At 41.9% G+C, this 17,432-nt stretch overlaps 1 protein-coding gene across 1 annotated transcript in view; it reads left to right on the top strand.

Annotated features, from left to right (window-relative positions):
- The window catches only part of msh3 (mutS homolog 3 (E. coli)), a 254,211-nt gene that overhangs the window by 84,008 nt on the left and 152,771 nt on the right, over positions 1-17,432 (top strand). The window contains exons 12-15 of the mRNA XM_080189206.1: positions 597-706; positions 8,184-8,316; positions 10,860-11,047; positions 14,590-14,758. Coding sequence (XP_080045332.1) covers positions 597-706; positions 8,184-8,316; positions 10,860-11,047; positions 14,590-14,758 — 600 coding nt within the window. The remainder of the gene's footprint in view (positions 1-596; positions 707-8,183; positions 8,317-10,859; positions 11,048-14,589; positions 14,759-17,432) is intronic.

Raw genomic sequence — 17,432 nt, 5'->3', positions numbered from 1 at the left:
ACCCTCTGGTACATTGCCTACTGATGTACAAAACTTGATATTTTGTATTGGCAGGCTAGTTGACACTGAAACTACAATGTGGAGTCTGATTTCTGTCCACTCTTCATCTACATACTTACGCATCCAGCAGGGGTCAGTAGTCAGCAGCAAGGTATCTCAAACAAAGATTTCTGCCAACTAATGCAAGGGCTGTGGGATTACTTGTAATGTCTCAGCTGTCAAGATTGAGATCAACAAATATCGAAAAGATGGAGGATCAAACCTGGGACTCTGCTGAGCTCAGCTAATTGCTGAACAGACTGACTTAACCATTTGGGAAGCCCTGGTTTTGAACACATGTATTTATTTAAATCACCCTTACTACTATTAAGGAGTTGGGGATGGTTCACTTTTATGGTGTGAATCCAGATTCATCTCTCTGAAAAATGATCACTTTACATTTGCTCAACTTTTCAATTGTGGGCTGAAAACTCAGTTTAGTGGTGAAAGTAAAACGAACCTCATTTACAATAACCTCGGAGCAGAATCGCCAGTCAGTAGAAGCGTATTTGTTTTAACATGGACAAGCTAGTGTCTAATTTTCTCTCTCTTGGCAGACCACTGGCACGATAAAGGGTAGTTTACTTTGGGTCCTCGATCACGCCCGGACTTCCTTTGGGAGACGACTTCTAAAGAAATGGGTGGTGCAGCCCTTAACAAAAGCAAGGTGAGTTTCAGTCTGTTTGTCCAGTGCTGCTGGCCGTTTTGAGAATTGCAGCTTAATGATTGCATTCCCTGCAATTAAAATTCCGAATAAAAGCCAGCAGTGCGATGAAGGTTTATGACTACCAAGGACTGATGACAAGGATTGTGATTGAGCTGCAATCTTTTCTAAGGACTTGTTTCTGATTTTATTTAAGAATTGATGAATGCAACTGGATTGGTAACTTTGGAGATTAAGACTGTTGTGTGTGGGGATGATTAAATTGCAGATTAACCTTTTAACATTTTAAGACCTACTGTTCTGCTACAATAAATATTCTGCAACTCATTCCAGCTGTGCGCAGATGCCTGTGAAAAGGACAAAACTGGTTGAAAACAACCGTAGGTGGTGGGCGCTTTGGCATTTTGAAATTTTCTTCCCAGGTCACGGCACGCACTGCTTATTTTACATTATTTGTGATAAACCCAGTGCAGTTTCATTGATGGAGTCTAATGAAAATGATATCTTATCAATAATATCTGTTGTTGGTGGAATGATTTTATTGTCAGCAAAGGGCAAGATAATTCCCTGAAGAGGCTCTTCTGTATTTCCACTTTTCTGTCATTGTGACCTCTATCATAGTTATAATAGCAGCTTGTCTCCAATTTGTCATTCGTTTTTATATACGCAGGATTGAAAGAAGTGTCCTGTAAGAATTGAATACTAGATGTGTTTGCTATTTCAGACAGAGATGTTGCGCCCATTTCTTTTTGGTATAGCAGGGAAAGTATTATGTGCATATATATATAATACGCAACAATGGGCTATAAAGAGAATCACTTCATATGTCTTCATAAATAATGCATATTAGGCAAATAAAAGCTAGGGGAGGTTCTATATGCACAGTAACAAGATATTGCATCTGTTTATTTTTATGTTTGTAATGTAAAAACGAAGGGTGGGTATTCGATTCAAATATGGCATTTGCTTATTTACAAAAGAACACATTTGCAAGTAGCTCTGCATTGTGCAAATAACATGACTACTTGATATCCCTTTCAGGAGTGGGTGGAGAGAACAGAGTTGATAATAGCAGTTGGTGTGTCAGCCATTGGAATGGCAGCATTTCTGTTGTTGGTCACTAGATTAATAGGTTTTCAATAGCTTAGCACTGCTGCCTCACATCGCCAGGGACCCAAGTTCAATTCCAGCCTTGGGTGACTGTGTGGAGTTTGCACATTCTCACCACGTCTGTGTGGGTTTTCTCTGGGTGCTCCAGTTTCATAAGAACATGAGAAACATAAACATAAGAACATAGAAATAGGAGCAGGAGTAGGCTATCTAGCCCTTCGAGCCTGCTCCGCCATTCAATAAGATCATGGCTGATCTGAAGTGGATCAGTTCCACTTTCCCGCTTTCTCCCCATAACCCTTAATTCCCTTGTCTGTCAAAAACCTATCTACCCGTGACTTGAATATATTCAGCGAGGTAGCCTCCACCACTTCAATGGGCAGAGAATTCCAGAGATTCACCACCTTTGAGTGAAGAAGTTCCTCTTCAACTCTGATCTAAACTTGCTGCCCCCCCCCCCCAAAAATCTTGAGGCTGTGCCTTCTAGTCCTGCTGTCCTTTCTGAGCAGGAAGAATCTCTCTACCTCTACCCTATCCATCCCTTTCATTATCTTATACGTCTCTATAAGATCCCCCCTCATCCTTCTAAGGTCCGACAAGTACAGACCCAGTCTATTTAGTCTCTCTTCATAGTCCAACCCCCTCATCTCCGGTATCAGCCTAGTGAACCTCCTCTGCACTCCTTCCAAGGCCAGTATATCCTTACACAAGTGCAGTGACCAAAACTGCACACAGTACTCCAGCTGCAGCCTCACCAGTACCCTGCACAGTTGCAGCAAGACCTCCCTGCTTTTATATTCTATCCCCCTCGCTATGAAATCCAACATTCCATTTGCCTTCTTGATCACCTGCGGACTGGGTTTTTGCGACTCGTGCACAAGGGCCCCAGGTCCCTCTGCACCGTAGCATGCTGCAGCTTTTCGCCTTTTAAATAATAATCCCTCCTACTATTATTTCTGCCAAAGTGGATAACCTCACACTTGCTAACATTATACTCCATCTGCCAGGTCCTGGCCCACTCGCTCAGCCTATCCAGATCTCTCCAGACTTTCCACACCCTCTGCGCAATTTGCTTTTCCACTCATCTTCGTGTCATCAACAAATTTCGTCACCCTACACTCAGCCTCCTCCTCTAGATCCATCTATATAAATAGTAAACAGTTGAGACCCCAGCACCGATCTCTGTGGCACTCCACTAGTCACCAACTGCCAACCAGAATAGCACCCATTGATACCAACTCTCTGCTTCCTATTAGACAGCCAATCCTCTATCCACGCTAACACCTTACCCCCAACTCTGTGCACCCTAACCTTCTGTAGCAACAGAAGGTTGCTCCCACAGTCCAAAGATGTACGAGTTAGGTTGATTGGCTATGATAAATAGTGTCGGGGGAATTAGAGGGATAAATGCGAGGAGTCACAGGGATAGGGCCTGGGTGGGATTGTTGTTGGTGCAGGCTTGATGGGCCTTCTGCATTGTAGGGATCCTATGATTCTTTGAATAGAGATGTTACTATAAGATCATAAAAAAAAATTGGAACAGGAATGGGCTTTTCAGTCCTTTGACCCTGCTCCGCCATTTAATAAGTTCATGGGTGATCTAACGATCACAAAGTCCACTTTCCTGCCCTATCTCTTTAACCCTTACCTATTGATCTCTGCCTAGAAAATGTTCAAGGACTCGGTCTCCACAGCTTTCTGAGATAAAGAAACATAGAAACATAAAACAGTACAGCACAGTACAGGCCCTTCACCCCTCAATGCTGTTCAGAGCTATGTCCAAACCCAAGATCAAGCTGTCCCACTCCCTATCATTCTGGTATGCTCCATGTGCCTATCCAATAACCGCTTGAAAGTTCCTAAAGTGTCCTAACTGCACTATCACAGCAGGCAGTGTGTTCCACATCCCTCCTACATCTCCCACCATGAACCTTATAGTTATGCCCCTAGTAACAGCTACATCCACCCAAGGAAATAGTCTCTGCGTGTCCATTCTATCTATCCCCTTCATCATCTTGTTAACCTCTATTAAGTCGCCTCTCGTCATCCTCCGCTCTAAAGAGAAAAGCCCCAGTTCCCTCAATCTTTCCTCATAAAACCTACCCTCCAAACCAGGCAGCATCCTGGTAAATCTCCTCTGCACTCTCTCCAATGCTTCCACACCCTTATAGTGAGGTGACCAGAACTGAACACAATATTCCAAATGTGGTCTTATCAAGATCCGGTATAGTTGCAGCATAACCCCACAGCTCTTAAGTCCCCTGTTAATAAACACTAACACACTATAAGCCTTCTCACGGCTCTATCCACTTGAGTGGCAACCTTCAGATATCTGTGGATATGAATCCCAAATCTCTCTGTTCCTCCACATTCCTCAGAACCCTGCCGTTGACCCTGTAATCTGCATTCAAATTTGTCCTACCAAAATGAATCACCTCGCACTTATCAGGGTTAAACTCCATCTGCCACTTTTTGGCCCAGCTCTGCATCCTATCAATGTCTCTTTGCAGCCTGCAAGAGCCCTTCACCTCATCCAATCTTGGTGTCATCAGCAAATTTACCAATCCGCCCTTCAGCTCCCTCTTCCAAGTCATTTGATAAAAATCACAAATAGCAGAGGACCCAGCACTGACCCCTGTGGTACACCACTGGTAACTGGCCTATAGTCTTTTTGAGTAGAAAAGGATTCCAAAGGTTCACCTGTCTGAGAGAAGAAATTCTTCCTCAACTCTGCCTCAAATGAACAGCCCCTCATTCTGCAACTATGCCCTTTGGTCTTACAGTCTCCCATGAGTGGGAACATATAGAAGGAGACATATAGAGTTCCTACAGTGCCGAATTAGGCCGTTCGAGTCTGCACTGACCACAATCCCACCCAGGCCCTATTCCTGTAACCCCACATATTTACTCTGTTAATCCCCTAACACTAGAATCAATTTAGCATGGGCAGTCAAACTAACCCGCACATCTTTGGATTGTGGGATGAAACTGGAGGAAACCCATGCAGACACAGGGAGAATGTGCAAACTCCACACAGACAGTGACCCGAGCCAGGAATCGAACTTGGTTTCTGGTGCTGTGAGGCAGCAGTGCTGCCACTGTACCACCATACCATTCTATTGATCCTCCCAGCAGTTACTCTTAAGAATCATATATTTTTCAGTTTTATCACCTCTTATTCTTCTGAACTCCAGAGACTGCAAAATTAATGCAGTGCTCTTTTAATATGCATTTATTTATTGATTTAAACTCTGTCCTACAGTGCAGCTACTTTTCAAGGGCCTGTACAATACCTCTACCACTTTTCTCCTCGCTTTGGTATTTGTCACTTTTACCCAAAATCATTGCCATTCCTTTGAGCCCAGATTGTCCCTCAGAACTGTACTTATTTCATCTCTTATTAGCAGAGCCACTCCTTTTCTTCCTGCCTGTCCTTCTTAACAGTCAGATAACCTTGAATACTGATTTCCCAACTTTAATCTCATGCAAGTAGCAATGGCTATCAAATAATAGCCATTTAACTCTATTTGTGCCCCCAGTTCATTTATTTTGGTTTTTGTTATGTGCATTTAGATACAGAGCTCTTAATTTTATTTTCCTTACACTAAGCCCATATCTGGAGACAATCGAGCTACTGGCTGTTTTTTGCTTTATATTCCCATGTCTTCCTCTTTTGCTTTCACGTTTTCTGCCTTTTGTTTCTAATCTAGTTTCTATCTCCTGCTCAGATGTCGAGCCCCTGCCATACTAGTTTAAAGCTTCCTTAACAGTCCTGGTGCTGTTGAGGTGTTAGCCATCCAGTTTGTACTGGTTGCACCTTCCCTAGAACCTGTCCCGATGCCTTGGGAATCTGAAACCCATCCTCCTACACCACCCCTCTAGCCATGCATTCGTCCTACTTATCCTCCTCCTTCTGCTTTCACTAACATGTAGCACTGGGAATAATACTGAGAATACTAGCTTGGAGGTCCTGCTTCTTAATTCATTACCTAACTCCCTATATTCAGCTTTCGGGATCTCGTTCTTTTTTTAATCTATGTCACTGGTACCAATATATACCATACCCACTGGCTGTTTGTCCTCCCCTTTCAAAATGCTCTACAGCTGTTCTGTGAGATACTGGATCCGAGCACCAAAGAGCATGCCATCCTGGAATCACTTCTAAGGCCACAGAAACCCGTTACAACTGTCCCCCTTACAACTGAATACCCTCTTGCTATAGCTCTGGCCCTCTTTTTCCTCCCCATCTGAGCAGTTAAGCCACCATGGTGTCATGGACTAGGCTTTCACTACATTCCCCAGAGAAGTCTCCAACAGTATCCAAAGCAGCAAATCTGTTTGAGAGGGATATGATCCCAGGGGACTCCTGCATTACCTGCCCACCCCTATCCTGCTTGGCAGTCACCCATTCCCTTTCTGCTTCTGCAGATTTAGCTTGGAATGTGACTGCCTCTCTTAAGTCTGCTATCCATGAAAATCTCAGCATCAAGGATCCTCCAGAGTGACTCCACCTGCCGCTCCAGCTTGGATACACAGACTTACAATAGCTGCAGCTGGAGACACTTCCTGCTGACATGCATCCTGCACCCTGGAAGTATCCCTGGTTTCCCACATAGCATAGGAGGAGCATTCCACATGGCCAACCCATCTTGCCAGTAACTTTAAGAATCACCCTCCACTCCAGATACTGACTCTGTAACAACCGACCTTATGGTATTCTTACTATACTATCAGAGTGTAGAATAGATACTCACCAGCTCTTACTTATCAATCAGCAGATTCACAGACTGCTTCGCTGCAGTGCTGGCTGCAGGACACTTGTCTCAGTGTCTGAGGAAAGATGAGGAAATTGAATGTCAGATGTGAGGAGAGAAGGGAATGTGGTAAAATCTCCAATTTTGAAGATGTTGTGTAAGGGAAAGCAAATGGGATGAAAAGACTGATTTCAGTATCTTGTGAGTCACCATTAAATAGAACTTTGCATGGACCAACCAAGAACAGACAAAGAAAAGTGGCTCACATTTTGAACTCAAACCCTATAAATGTTAGCTATCATTTCCAAGGTACGTGCCAGGAGTGTGGTGATGCACACACTATATTAATCTAGATGGAGCACTTACAATAACATTTCAAAATTTGACCTCATCCAGGTCAAAGCAATTTTCTGATCTGTGCTCCAGCAACTGGACTGAATATCCACACTTTCCCCAGTTACTGTAGTGCGGACAGTCTACACACTGTACTACAGCAACTTCCCAAAGTTACATGGACTGCAGCTCCCTTCTTTGCCATGTCTTTATTATGGATAGTAACAAGAGCAGCAATGTTGAGGTAAAACCATTAACTTGAAGTAACTTGCTGACTTGACTTGGACACATGTTGTTCTTCCTTCATGGTCACTGAATTAATATCCTTGAATTCCTTACCAAACAACATTGTGTGAACACTATCTATGTAAGGACCACAGCAGTTCAGGAAGGAGGTCCACCAGCACCTTGCTGGGGCAAATTAAAATGGGCAATAAGATCATCTACATTTGGGGAATGATTTTTTTTTAAACTTGGAAAGGGGAAGATCATTGACATGTTTCATGATGCTTTGTATCGTTGAATTGACAAGTTGACTGGAGATTTGTGGTGCTTTTCAACTGTTGCTTTAACTTCAGTTGCTAACTTTCTTGGAACAGAAAAGCTTTGTGAGCTAAATATATTTTGATAGGCTTTGCTGTCTATTTACCCTCACTGTGACCGTTCACTAACTCATGAATCAAACTGACCTGGAGGATGGTATATGTAATTTTTGCAGAAATAAGAAAGTTCTTTTCCAACAGCTTCTTGAATATATTTTCTGTGCAGTTACGCTGAGACATTGGTAACAATGTCTCGCCATGGTGTGACTCAGAAAATACAGAACAAGTGCTGAAACAATTTCTGCAGTGAGTAAGAATAAATGAATCTACATTTTCTATACAATTACCAAAAAAAATGTTTTTTAAAGTACCCGTGCAGTCAACATTAATGCACTTTGCATTGGATGGTCAGTACCAAAACGTTTAAATAAAAATTGCTTTAAAATTTGATTTTATTGGGGCTTTAAATTCCTCCTCGCCTCTTGAGGCCTATCTTTGAACTGCTATCCCAATATGAGAAATATCAATGAAGCATTTGTATCATGCTACATAATTAACTGTCCTAATTTAAAAGATAGGCATAAAGCCTGAAAGAAAATATCTTTCTGGTGTATTTTCAGCAGAGACGGCTGGTAGTACTAGCCATCTGATTTCCCGGTTTTGATTCATCTGATCTCCGGCGGTGGACTGATATAGCTTCAAGCTACCATTGACTTTCTTCATTTCTCTTTGTATTTCCAGTGAAATTAATGCTCGGTTGGATGCAGTTACTGAAATCCTGTCATCAGAGTCCATTGTCCTGGCAAAGACCCAACATCTGCTGTCTAAGCTCCCTGATCTGGAGAGAGGAATCTGTAGTATTTATCACAAAAAGGTATAGGCACAAAATGAGTGTGGACCAATGTCAGTTCGTTCTTAGGAAGAAACTGAGAATATAATTTTTTTTATGTATGTAAGTAACCGTGAGCACATGGCTGAATTTCTACATCAGTCCCACAGCCCCACCCTATCCCTATTGTACTCCCATTGGTGAAGAATACAATTGAAACCCATCTTTACACAGTCTTCCAAGCTCTGAAAGTGATGAGGGAAAGGTTTTCCACTTAGCGAATGGTTAGGGTTTAGAATGCACAGCCTGAAAGTGTGGTGGAGGCAGGTTCAATCTGAGCGTTCAAAAGGGAATTAGAATGCTTTCTGAAAAGGAGGAATATGCAGGGTTCGATTCTGGATTTATTTGCACACTTCAACAGAAGAGCAGAAGTAAATCCTCAGTTAATGCCAACCACCTGCCTCCGATTAAACACAATTAGATTACAATGAATATTAACATCCCTTTATTCCTTTAATGCACAAGAATCAGGCAATCTCATTGTTGAGTGTTCTAATCAGGATATTAACAACCCTCTGGGGTAATGAATTCCAAAGATTCACTGCCCTGTCCAAAGAAACCTCGGTCCTAAATGGCTGACCCATTATTTCGCGTTTATTAGCCTGTAGTTCTAGATACTTCGGCCAGAGGAAACATCCTTCCAGCATCCGCCCTGTCCTGCCCGTTCAAAATTTTGTGTGTTTCAGTGAGATTGCCCCTTGTTCTGCTGAACTGCAGAAAATATCGGTCCATTCTGTCCAGTCTTTCATTGGACAATTCTCCCATCTCAGGAATAAAGCCGGTGAACCATTGGGTTGGATTATCCGGCAGTTCATGCCAGCGGGGGTCTCCCATCCTGCTGCAGTGAACAGAGATTGAGCTAAGCACCAAATTGTCTGTCCTTGCTGGCGGTAGTGGTGTGTGAAAAGCTGGAGAATTCTGGCCTTTGCTACATTTCCTCAAAGGTAATTATTTATTTGGCGATTAAGGAGATCAGGACTTAGGTTAAAAGTTAAAGTTTATTTATTAGGCATAAGTAAGGCTTACATTAACATTGCAATGAAGTTACTGTGAAATTCCCCTAGTTGCCACAGTCCAGTGCCTGTTAGGGACAATGCATCTAACCATTTAAGATGTTGTCTCTTCAAATCCCTGCATAATAGTAGCAAAACTGCCTTACTCTTAGTCTTTATTGCAAGCAAGTTGGAGCATAAGATGCCATTTGTCTCTAACTGCTTAATATACCTGCTTGCTAACTTTGTCCTTTGTGTACCAGAATCTCAAATTCCTTTGCATTATCTTCTTAAAAATATTCTGCTCTTCATTCTTCCTAATAATTGGATAATTTCACAATTCCCCATCATATATTTGATCTGTCATCTTAATTCTCAATCATGTAATTGGTCTAGAACTATTTTGCCACCTCTTTGCATCCTCCTTAACTTCTCATCTAGTTTTATGAATGCAAATTGCCGAGTTTATTCATTCTTCAATAACTTCCCAGCCCCCAGTTTCTTCCACTGAAGGATGTCAAAACAGCAATTGTCCTGCACTTTGTCCAAAGCACTGCCAAATGTGTGGTAGCACGGTGGCACAGTGGTTAGCACTGCTGCTTCACAGCGCCAGGGACCTGGGTTCGATTCCCAGCTTAGATCACTGCTTGTGTGGAATTTGCACATTTTCCCGTGTCTGCATGGGCTTATTCCGGGTGCTCCGGTTTACTTCTACAGTCCAAGGTTGTGCAAGTTAGGTGAATTGGCCATGCTAAGTTGCCCCTTTTGAGTCAGGGGGACTAGGGTAAATGCATGGTGTTGTGGGGTTAGGGCCTGGGTGGGATTATGATCAGTGCAGACTCAATGGGCTAAATGGCTGCCTTCTGCATTGTAGAATTCTGATTCAATGTAGCAAATTACCACTGTCTTTCGTTTGCAAGATTCACTTGTCACTGTGCCAACAATCATTTTTAAGAAACATTTCGTATGGCCTCGTGGTAATGCATAGGTGGTAATTCTTGCTTTGCAACACCAGCATGTTTAATTGACTTGTAAAAGGATTCTGTGGCTGTTATATTAGCAGACGCGTTATCTTGTTTTAACTGATAGCTAGAGACGTTCTGTAGTGTTAGGTTTGAAAGTCTATTGGTGTGATTTTATCCCTGTATAACTTTCGATTAAATACAGCTGTTTGAAATAAAACTACATTTTTGAACCTTGAATATTTTGGATAGTGTGTTGGGTGCCCGGTGGTGATTGCTAATTGGAATAAGATGTCATGCATTGCCTCTGGCCTGTCCCCTCATTCCCCATTTCAGAGAACTGCAGAGTGGAATAGATGTCTGCTTACAGACCAAGGGACGTCTGGATTAAAAAAAATCTTCCAAGCCTTTTCTTTCCTTTTTGGTATAAATTTATATTCAATAAAACAATTAAGCCGGCCTGCTTTTGATCTCAAGTGCTGATTGAAGGCGACTGTGCATCATTCAGGCAAAGCACCGCAGCTAATCTTGTGTTTGCCAAAGTTCCTAACCAATGATTTCTCTTCTGTTTTAGTGCTCCACTTGGGAGTTCTACCAGTTGGTCCGCACTTTATCAGATTTGGAGGTGGGCTTCCGGGCACTGCTTCCAGCTGCAGAGACCCAGTTAAATTCATCCCTCCTTCGGAGTATTCTGTTAGAGCTGCCGCAGCTGTTAGACCCTGTGCATCACTATTTGAAGATTTTGGATGAAAATGCAGCCAAGTATGTTCAGCTGGAAAGATTCAGTCCTTGTAATTTAGTATTTGCACCCTGGTTATTGAATTAACCTGTTTCTTTATTGTCGCATATTGCGTGCGAGTAGAATTTTCCTTAATGCCTTTGATTCTTTTGAGGTAGAAATTGGATCTTGTTTCTTTGTTTTGTTAGGCAGAAAGTAGCAAACACAACAAAAATCTCTTGCTGCAGGGACAGTCGAAATACATTTCATTCTATATTGTTCTTTCAGGCAGTACAGCACTCCTCGGAGCCCCTAACATTAGCAATTGCCCTTTCCATCATCTCCTTCATTCTCCACTCTTCCAGCCATGATGGCTTCCAGTTCACTTGGTGGCACAGTGGTTAGCATTGTTGCCTCTCAGTGCCAGGGTCCCGGGTTCAATTCCAACCTTGGGTCACTCCCCGTGCCTGCATGGATTTCCTTCGGGTGCTCCGGTTTCCTGCCGCAGTCCAAAGATGTGTAGGTTCGATGGATTAACTATGGGGAAATGTGTGGTGTTACGGAGATAGGGTGGGGGATAGGGCGTGGATAAGATGCTCTGTTAGAGAATCGGTGCAGATTCGTTGGGCCAAATGGCCTTTATTGCAATTATTGGATCAAGTTTTGGACCAGCCTTGAGCCTGTCTGCATCTGTACACGCAAAAATTTGACATGCAAATCCACTCCACCCCTGCTTTTCTTTCTTTTGTCTAGTCTGGAAGCCCTAATAAATATTTATTTTGTCGATTTATGTTTTGGTTGGTCTAATTTCACTAAGTTGTATTTCCTGTGATTGTGCATGATGTTGAAACAGGGCGGAGGAAGCTTTGTTCTGTGTCTGGACATGCTGTACCTGAAGTCCTTTATTCCAACAATAGGTGCATACGGTAAAAGAAAGCTGTTTATTTTTGTGACCCTGCTTTGTTCTCTGAGAATAAAATCCCTGAATCTCACTATCAGCCTGCTCACTCAACTGCCTTTCCTCACTGTCCATCCAGCACTTTTTCTATTTGTTGTGCAATGTGGGTGTCACTTGGATCCTATTTCCGGAAAATAATAGAATCCTACTGTGCAGAAGGAGGCTATTTGGCCCATTGAGCCTGCATCAACAGCAATGCCACCCCATATATTTACCCCACTAACATCTGTGACACTGAGGGGCAATTTATCATGGCCAATCAACCTAACCTGCACATCTTTGGAGTGTGAGAGGAAACCAGAGCATCCAAAGGAAACCCACACAGACATGAGGAGAAGGTGCAAACTCCACTAAGGCAATCCTTCCTCTTCTTTCCCTATCTTCCACTTTTAAATGTATTCTCAAAAACCACCTCTTCAGCCTTTTCAGTCGCCTCTCGGAGGTGTGGGGGGAGGGTTGGGGGGGAATAGGGGGTTAAAAAGACAATAAATTTTGGCATCGTTATGCAACGTCATAGAATCATAGAAATAGAATCATAGAAACCCTACAATGCAGAAAAGGCCATTTGGCCCATCGAGTCTGCATTGACCACATGAAACACCTTAGGTGCATTTTTTGTATTTAAAACAAAATAAAAGGAAAAATGTGAATTCATTTCCGTTGTCTTAGCGAAGATGGGCACTAAACTGTGTGCACCAGCAGCCTGGGGGCTTTAAGGATTGATATGATCAGGGCAGCTTTGGAGATGAATTTTATGGAGCCAATTCAATCAATGCAGAAATGCTTTCATTATCTTTTTGAAGTGATGTTTTGCTTTTTATTTTAGATAAACACATATCTTGCCAAGGCTGCCATTTTAGATGCAGGGTGGAAATTTTGCTGCTTTGCTTTCTTCTCTCTTCCTCCCCACCCACACAATCTCCAGATCTGATTGTTTTTCCAAAATAATCCTGGCTCAGTTTCCCTAACAACATATGGCCAAAAATATTAATCCCACTACTGCTTTTGGCCTCTAATAACTTTGATCTGGCAGAGGACCAGCTGTGCTACTTAAAAAAAAATTACAATGGGAATTTAAACTTATATTAATCATGGCCAAAGTAAGTAAAATATTGTTCATTTGAAAATAAATCCCTTTGTGTACCCCTCTTTGTTGACTTGAGCAGTGATAAACCTGTTAACAGAAAACAATTGACATATAGAGTCATAGAGTTTATAGTATGAACACAGGCCCTTTGGTCCAACTTGTCCATGCTGCCCAGTTTTTACCACTAAGCTTGTCCCAGTTGCCCACATTTGGCCCATATCCCTCTATACCCATCTTACCCATGTAACTGTCTAAATGCTTTTTAAAAGACAAAATTGTACCCACCTCTGCCACTATCTCTGGCAGCTCATTCCAGCCTGTAAGTGTGAAAATTGCCGTCTGGACCCTTTTGTATCTCTCCCACCTTAAACCTCTGCCCTCTAGTTTTAGACTCCCCAACCTTTGGGAAAATATATTGACTATCCAGCTGATCTATACCACTTATTATTTTATAGACCACTACAAGATCACTCCTAAGCCTCCCATGCTTCAGGGGAAAAAGTTCCAGTCTATCCAGCCTCTCCTTATAACTCAAACCATCAAGTCCTAGTAGCATCCTAGTAAATCTTCTTTGCACTCTTTTTCTACTTTAATAATGTCCTTTCTATAATAGGGTGACCAGAACTGTACACGGTATTCCAAGTGTGGCTTTACTTATGTCTTATACAACTTCAATGAGATGACTCAACTCCTGTATTCAGTGTTCTGACCAGTAACACCAAGCAGGCTGAATGTCTTCTTCACCACTCTGTCCACTTGTGACTCCACTTTCAAGGAGCTATGAATCAATCCTCCTAGATCTCTTTGTTCTATAAGTCTGTCCAACTTTCTACCATTAACTGAGTAGCTCTGATTTGATGAACCAAAATGTATTTCCTCACATTTATCTAAATTAAACTCCATCCTCCATTCATCGGCCCAATTGATCAAGATCCCATTGCAACCCTGATCACCTTCTTCACTGTCCACTATGCCACCAATCTTGGTATCATCTGCAAGCTTACTAACCATGCCTCCTATATTCTCACAATGGACCCAGCACCGATCTCTGAGGCACGCCACTGGTCACAGGCCTCCAGTTTGAAAAACAATCCTTTACAACCACCCTCTATCTTCTGTCATCAAGCCGATTTTGTATCTAATTGGCTATCTCGCCCTGGATCCCGTGAGATAGGTGAGAGGAGAAAGATTTAAAAGGAACCTGAGGGCCAACTTCTTCATGCAAAGGGTGGTGCGTACATGGAATGAACTGTCAGAGGAAGTGGTTGATTCAAGTACAATTTGGATAAGTACATGAATGGGAAGGGATTAGAGGGATATGGGCCTATCATGGGCAATTAGGACTAGCTGGGAGGGCACTATGGTCGGCATGGACTGGTTGGGCTGGAGGGTCTGTTTCCGTGCTGTGTTGCTCTATGACTCTATAATATTATCCACAATAGTGAAATTATTCAGTGTTTGATAATTGTTTTAGTGTACTTCACATTGTGTTGAAAGAAAATGACTACATGATCATTGCTTGTGCCTCACCATCTTCACAGGGCAGGTGATAAGACGCAGCTTTTTACAGACCTCACTGACTTCCCTGTAATTCAACAGCGAAAGCTGGAGATTCAGGAGGTGCTTTTCCTACTGCAGGAGCATCGCAGGGAGATCCGATTGATGCTGAGAAAACCGGCTCTAGATTATGTGACAGTTTCGGGGCAAGAGGTAAACTGAGCTCAATTTTAATCAGGTTGGAAGATTCTGCTGATTATTTTAAACGAATCCTCAGCGGATGAAGTTGCATTAGTTTCTCGTTACTATTGCGGCTCGACTTTGTGCGCCAAATAGGACAAAGTCACAAGGTAGGCTTTCAAAGAAATGCCCAATTTGACAAGTAACTTCTAGAAAAAGGCCCACGATTGTCTTATAACGGCAGCTAAGGATGGCCAATTAATGCAGTCTTGCTAGCATCAGCCACCCATATCTCCAGAACAAAGGAATTCAGAATCATCTGCCTGTCATCCTGATTTGTATAATATAAATTGCTGTTTGATCGTTTAAGCTCGGAGGCATTTGGCAAAGACATCAATTACATCCCAGACTATCGAGGGTCAGCAAGACCTCAGAATGGCACCACAGTAATTTTGTGGTGTGTTTGTGTGCACTGCGTACTGTGGCACTGGTACATTCTGATAAAGGTTAAGACACTTTGCTTTGGCGATTTTTTTTTTCTGTCTGCTATTACTGCTTGTTGAGATCGTGCAATTGTTATTAATCCTTGTTCTGTATGTGATGGTAACATGGGCAGGGATTTTGGTAGTTATACGGGGCACAGGTGTCAATAGGAAAAGAGTTTCACTGGAAATAATTTGTGGGAATTTATTATGTTTCTATGCTTTGTGAAAAATGCAGAAACCAAATTGAAGGCCTTTTAGCAAACCTGAAAGTTAAAATAGTTATCAATTCCAGCTGATTTCAAAATATAAATATGAATTACTCATGTGCTTTGTTCCTTTAAAAATGTCCTTTAATAATCCTGTTATTTGCTATTTAAGAAGTCAAATAAAGCAACAATCTATTGCATATATATACATTATATTAATGTTTCAAAGAATGGCAACTTGCTTAGACATTATAGTAAGTGTTGCAACTATCTACCAATAAAGGAACAGATACTGGGTTTATTTAAAATACAATTGGAGAACTTAGAGGAGTGAACTTTGTGTGGAGTAAGCACAGATAGAATAGCTACTGGTGGAATTGTATAGATTCATCGTTGTTTGGTAAAGTTGATTGAGCTATGAGGATTTTACTATCTAAATCCAAGTACCTTTTTAAAGAAAGCACTTTATGTTTTGTTCCTGGTAATGATTATCGTGTAACTGTTTTGGCATGTTCAGAGGCACTACATGTTAGGGCCAAAATGTTCAGCTAATTCCAGTGAGGAATGTTACCTGTGGCTGGGAATGCATCCTGTACTGTGTCGTCTTTTCCCCATGCAAGCTTGGGAGGTAACAGCTGTGGAATAGACCTGTATGTTTCATTTGTGATAATCTGAGCATGAATTAAAACTTGCACTTGGGGTGGAGGTCTTGGTAGGAAGTTTCCTGCTGTAATTTTATGGGAAGTTCAGAGGAAACCCTGGGAAAAATTGATAGCTTTCAAACTCAGCACTGCAAAATAAACAGGCAATAATAGTGACCACGAGGATAACCAGACTGTCATAAAAACCCAACTGCATCACTAATGAGAAGGAAATTTGCCATCGTTACCCAGACTGGCTTATATATCACTGGAATCCGCAGCCAGTAGTTGATCCTTAACTAACCTGTGAAGTAGCCTAGCAAGCCACTCAGTTATATTCAATAAAGTAGCTCATTGCGAGTTTCTTAAGACAAATAGGGATGTTATTCATTCATGGGATATGGCCATTAATGTCCATCCCTAATTGCCCCTAAGAGGGTATTGATGCACCATAATCTTGAATTGCTGTGGTGTATAGGCATTGCCAATGGTGCCCACGTATTGTGAATGAATTTTTAAAAAAGTTCCATTGCCAAATTATTGAGAGAGTCACAGAAGTAATATATGATATGCTACATACAGGCCCTGTAGAGCTACCTGCCTCAAAATCAGCGGGTTTGGCAGAGCTATGATTGAGACATCCCTAGGTTGGCAGTGTGCGAGTACAGGCCACCCTACAGATTACGCTATTGGCTTTCAGAGACATTTGTCACAAAATGGAAAAAGATCTCATCCCTCAGTGACCATCCACACCATTCCCTCCCAGCTCCCATTGGTGAGTCGGAGTGGTTGGTCATTTACCAAGTCTTCCCCAGCACTGATAATCTGCCTGACTTGATATCTGATTGGAATGTGTGTGAGCTCAATTGGTTCCAAATGGTGCCCTGCCGCATCTTAAAAGCATTCTATAATATGTTCTTTAAAATATTCAATGTAGTTGTCTTTCACAACATTTTATAATAAACGTTCATAATGTTTGTTATTATGTTTATGATTAAGAGAAGTGTGCTAACAATAGCTAAATTAATCAAAATGTGTAATGCTCATGGGTTGAGGAGGGTTTAAATAAAATTGGCGAGGTAATTGTAAAACTAGAAGAGTAAGTAAATGAAAATATTGCGCTAGTACTAAAGAAGGAAGTAGCATCATATTAGAAAACTGACAGAAAAGGACTACGAGTAACTAAAAGCACAGGTTTACACCGAATGTACGTAAATTCGCAAAGTTTGGTGAATAAGGTTAGTGAGTTCCGTGCACAAAGACTTGTGCGAATATGATGCAGTGGTAGTAAAAGAAATGTGGTTTTAGCATGTTGAGGACTGGGTGCTTAATATTCAAGATTTCAGAAGTTCAGAAAAGCTAGAGGCCAATTAAA

The sequence above is a fragment of the Carcharhinus amblyrhynchos genome, chromosome 5 (assembly GCF_965287045.1).
Source record: "Carcharhinus amblyrhynchos chromosome 5, sCarAmb.v2.hapA, whole genome shotgun sequence".
In the NCBI taxonomy this organism is placed as follows: domain Eukaryota; kingdom Metazoa; phylum Chordata; class Chondrichthyes; order Carcharhiniformes; family Carcharhinidae; genus Carcharhinus; species Carcharhinus amblyrhynchos.
This window is presented reverse-complemented; position numbering and strand designations above follow the sequence as displayed.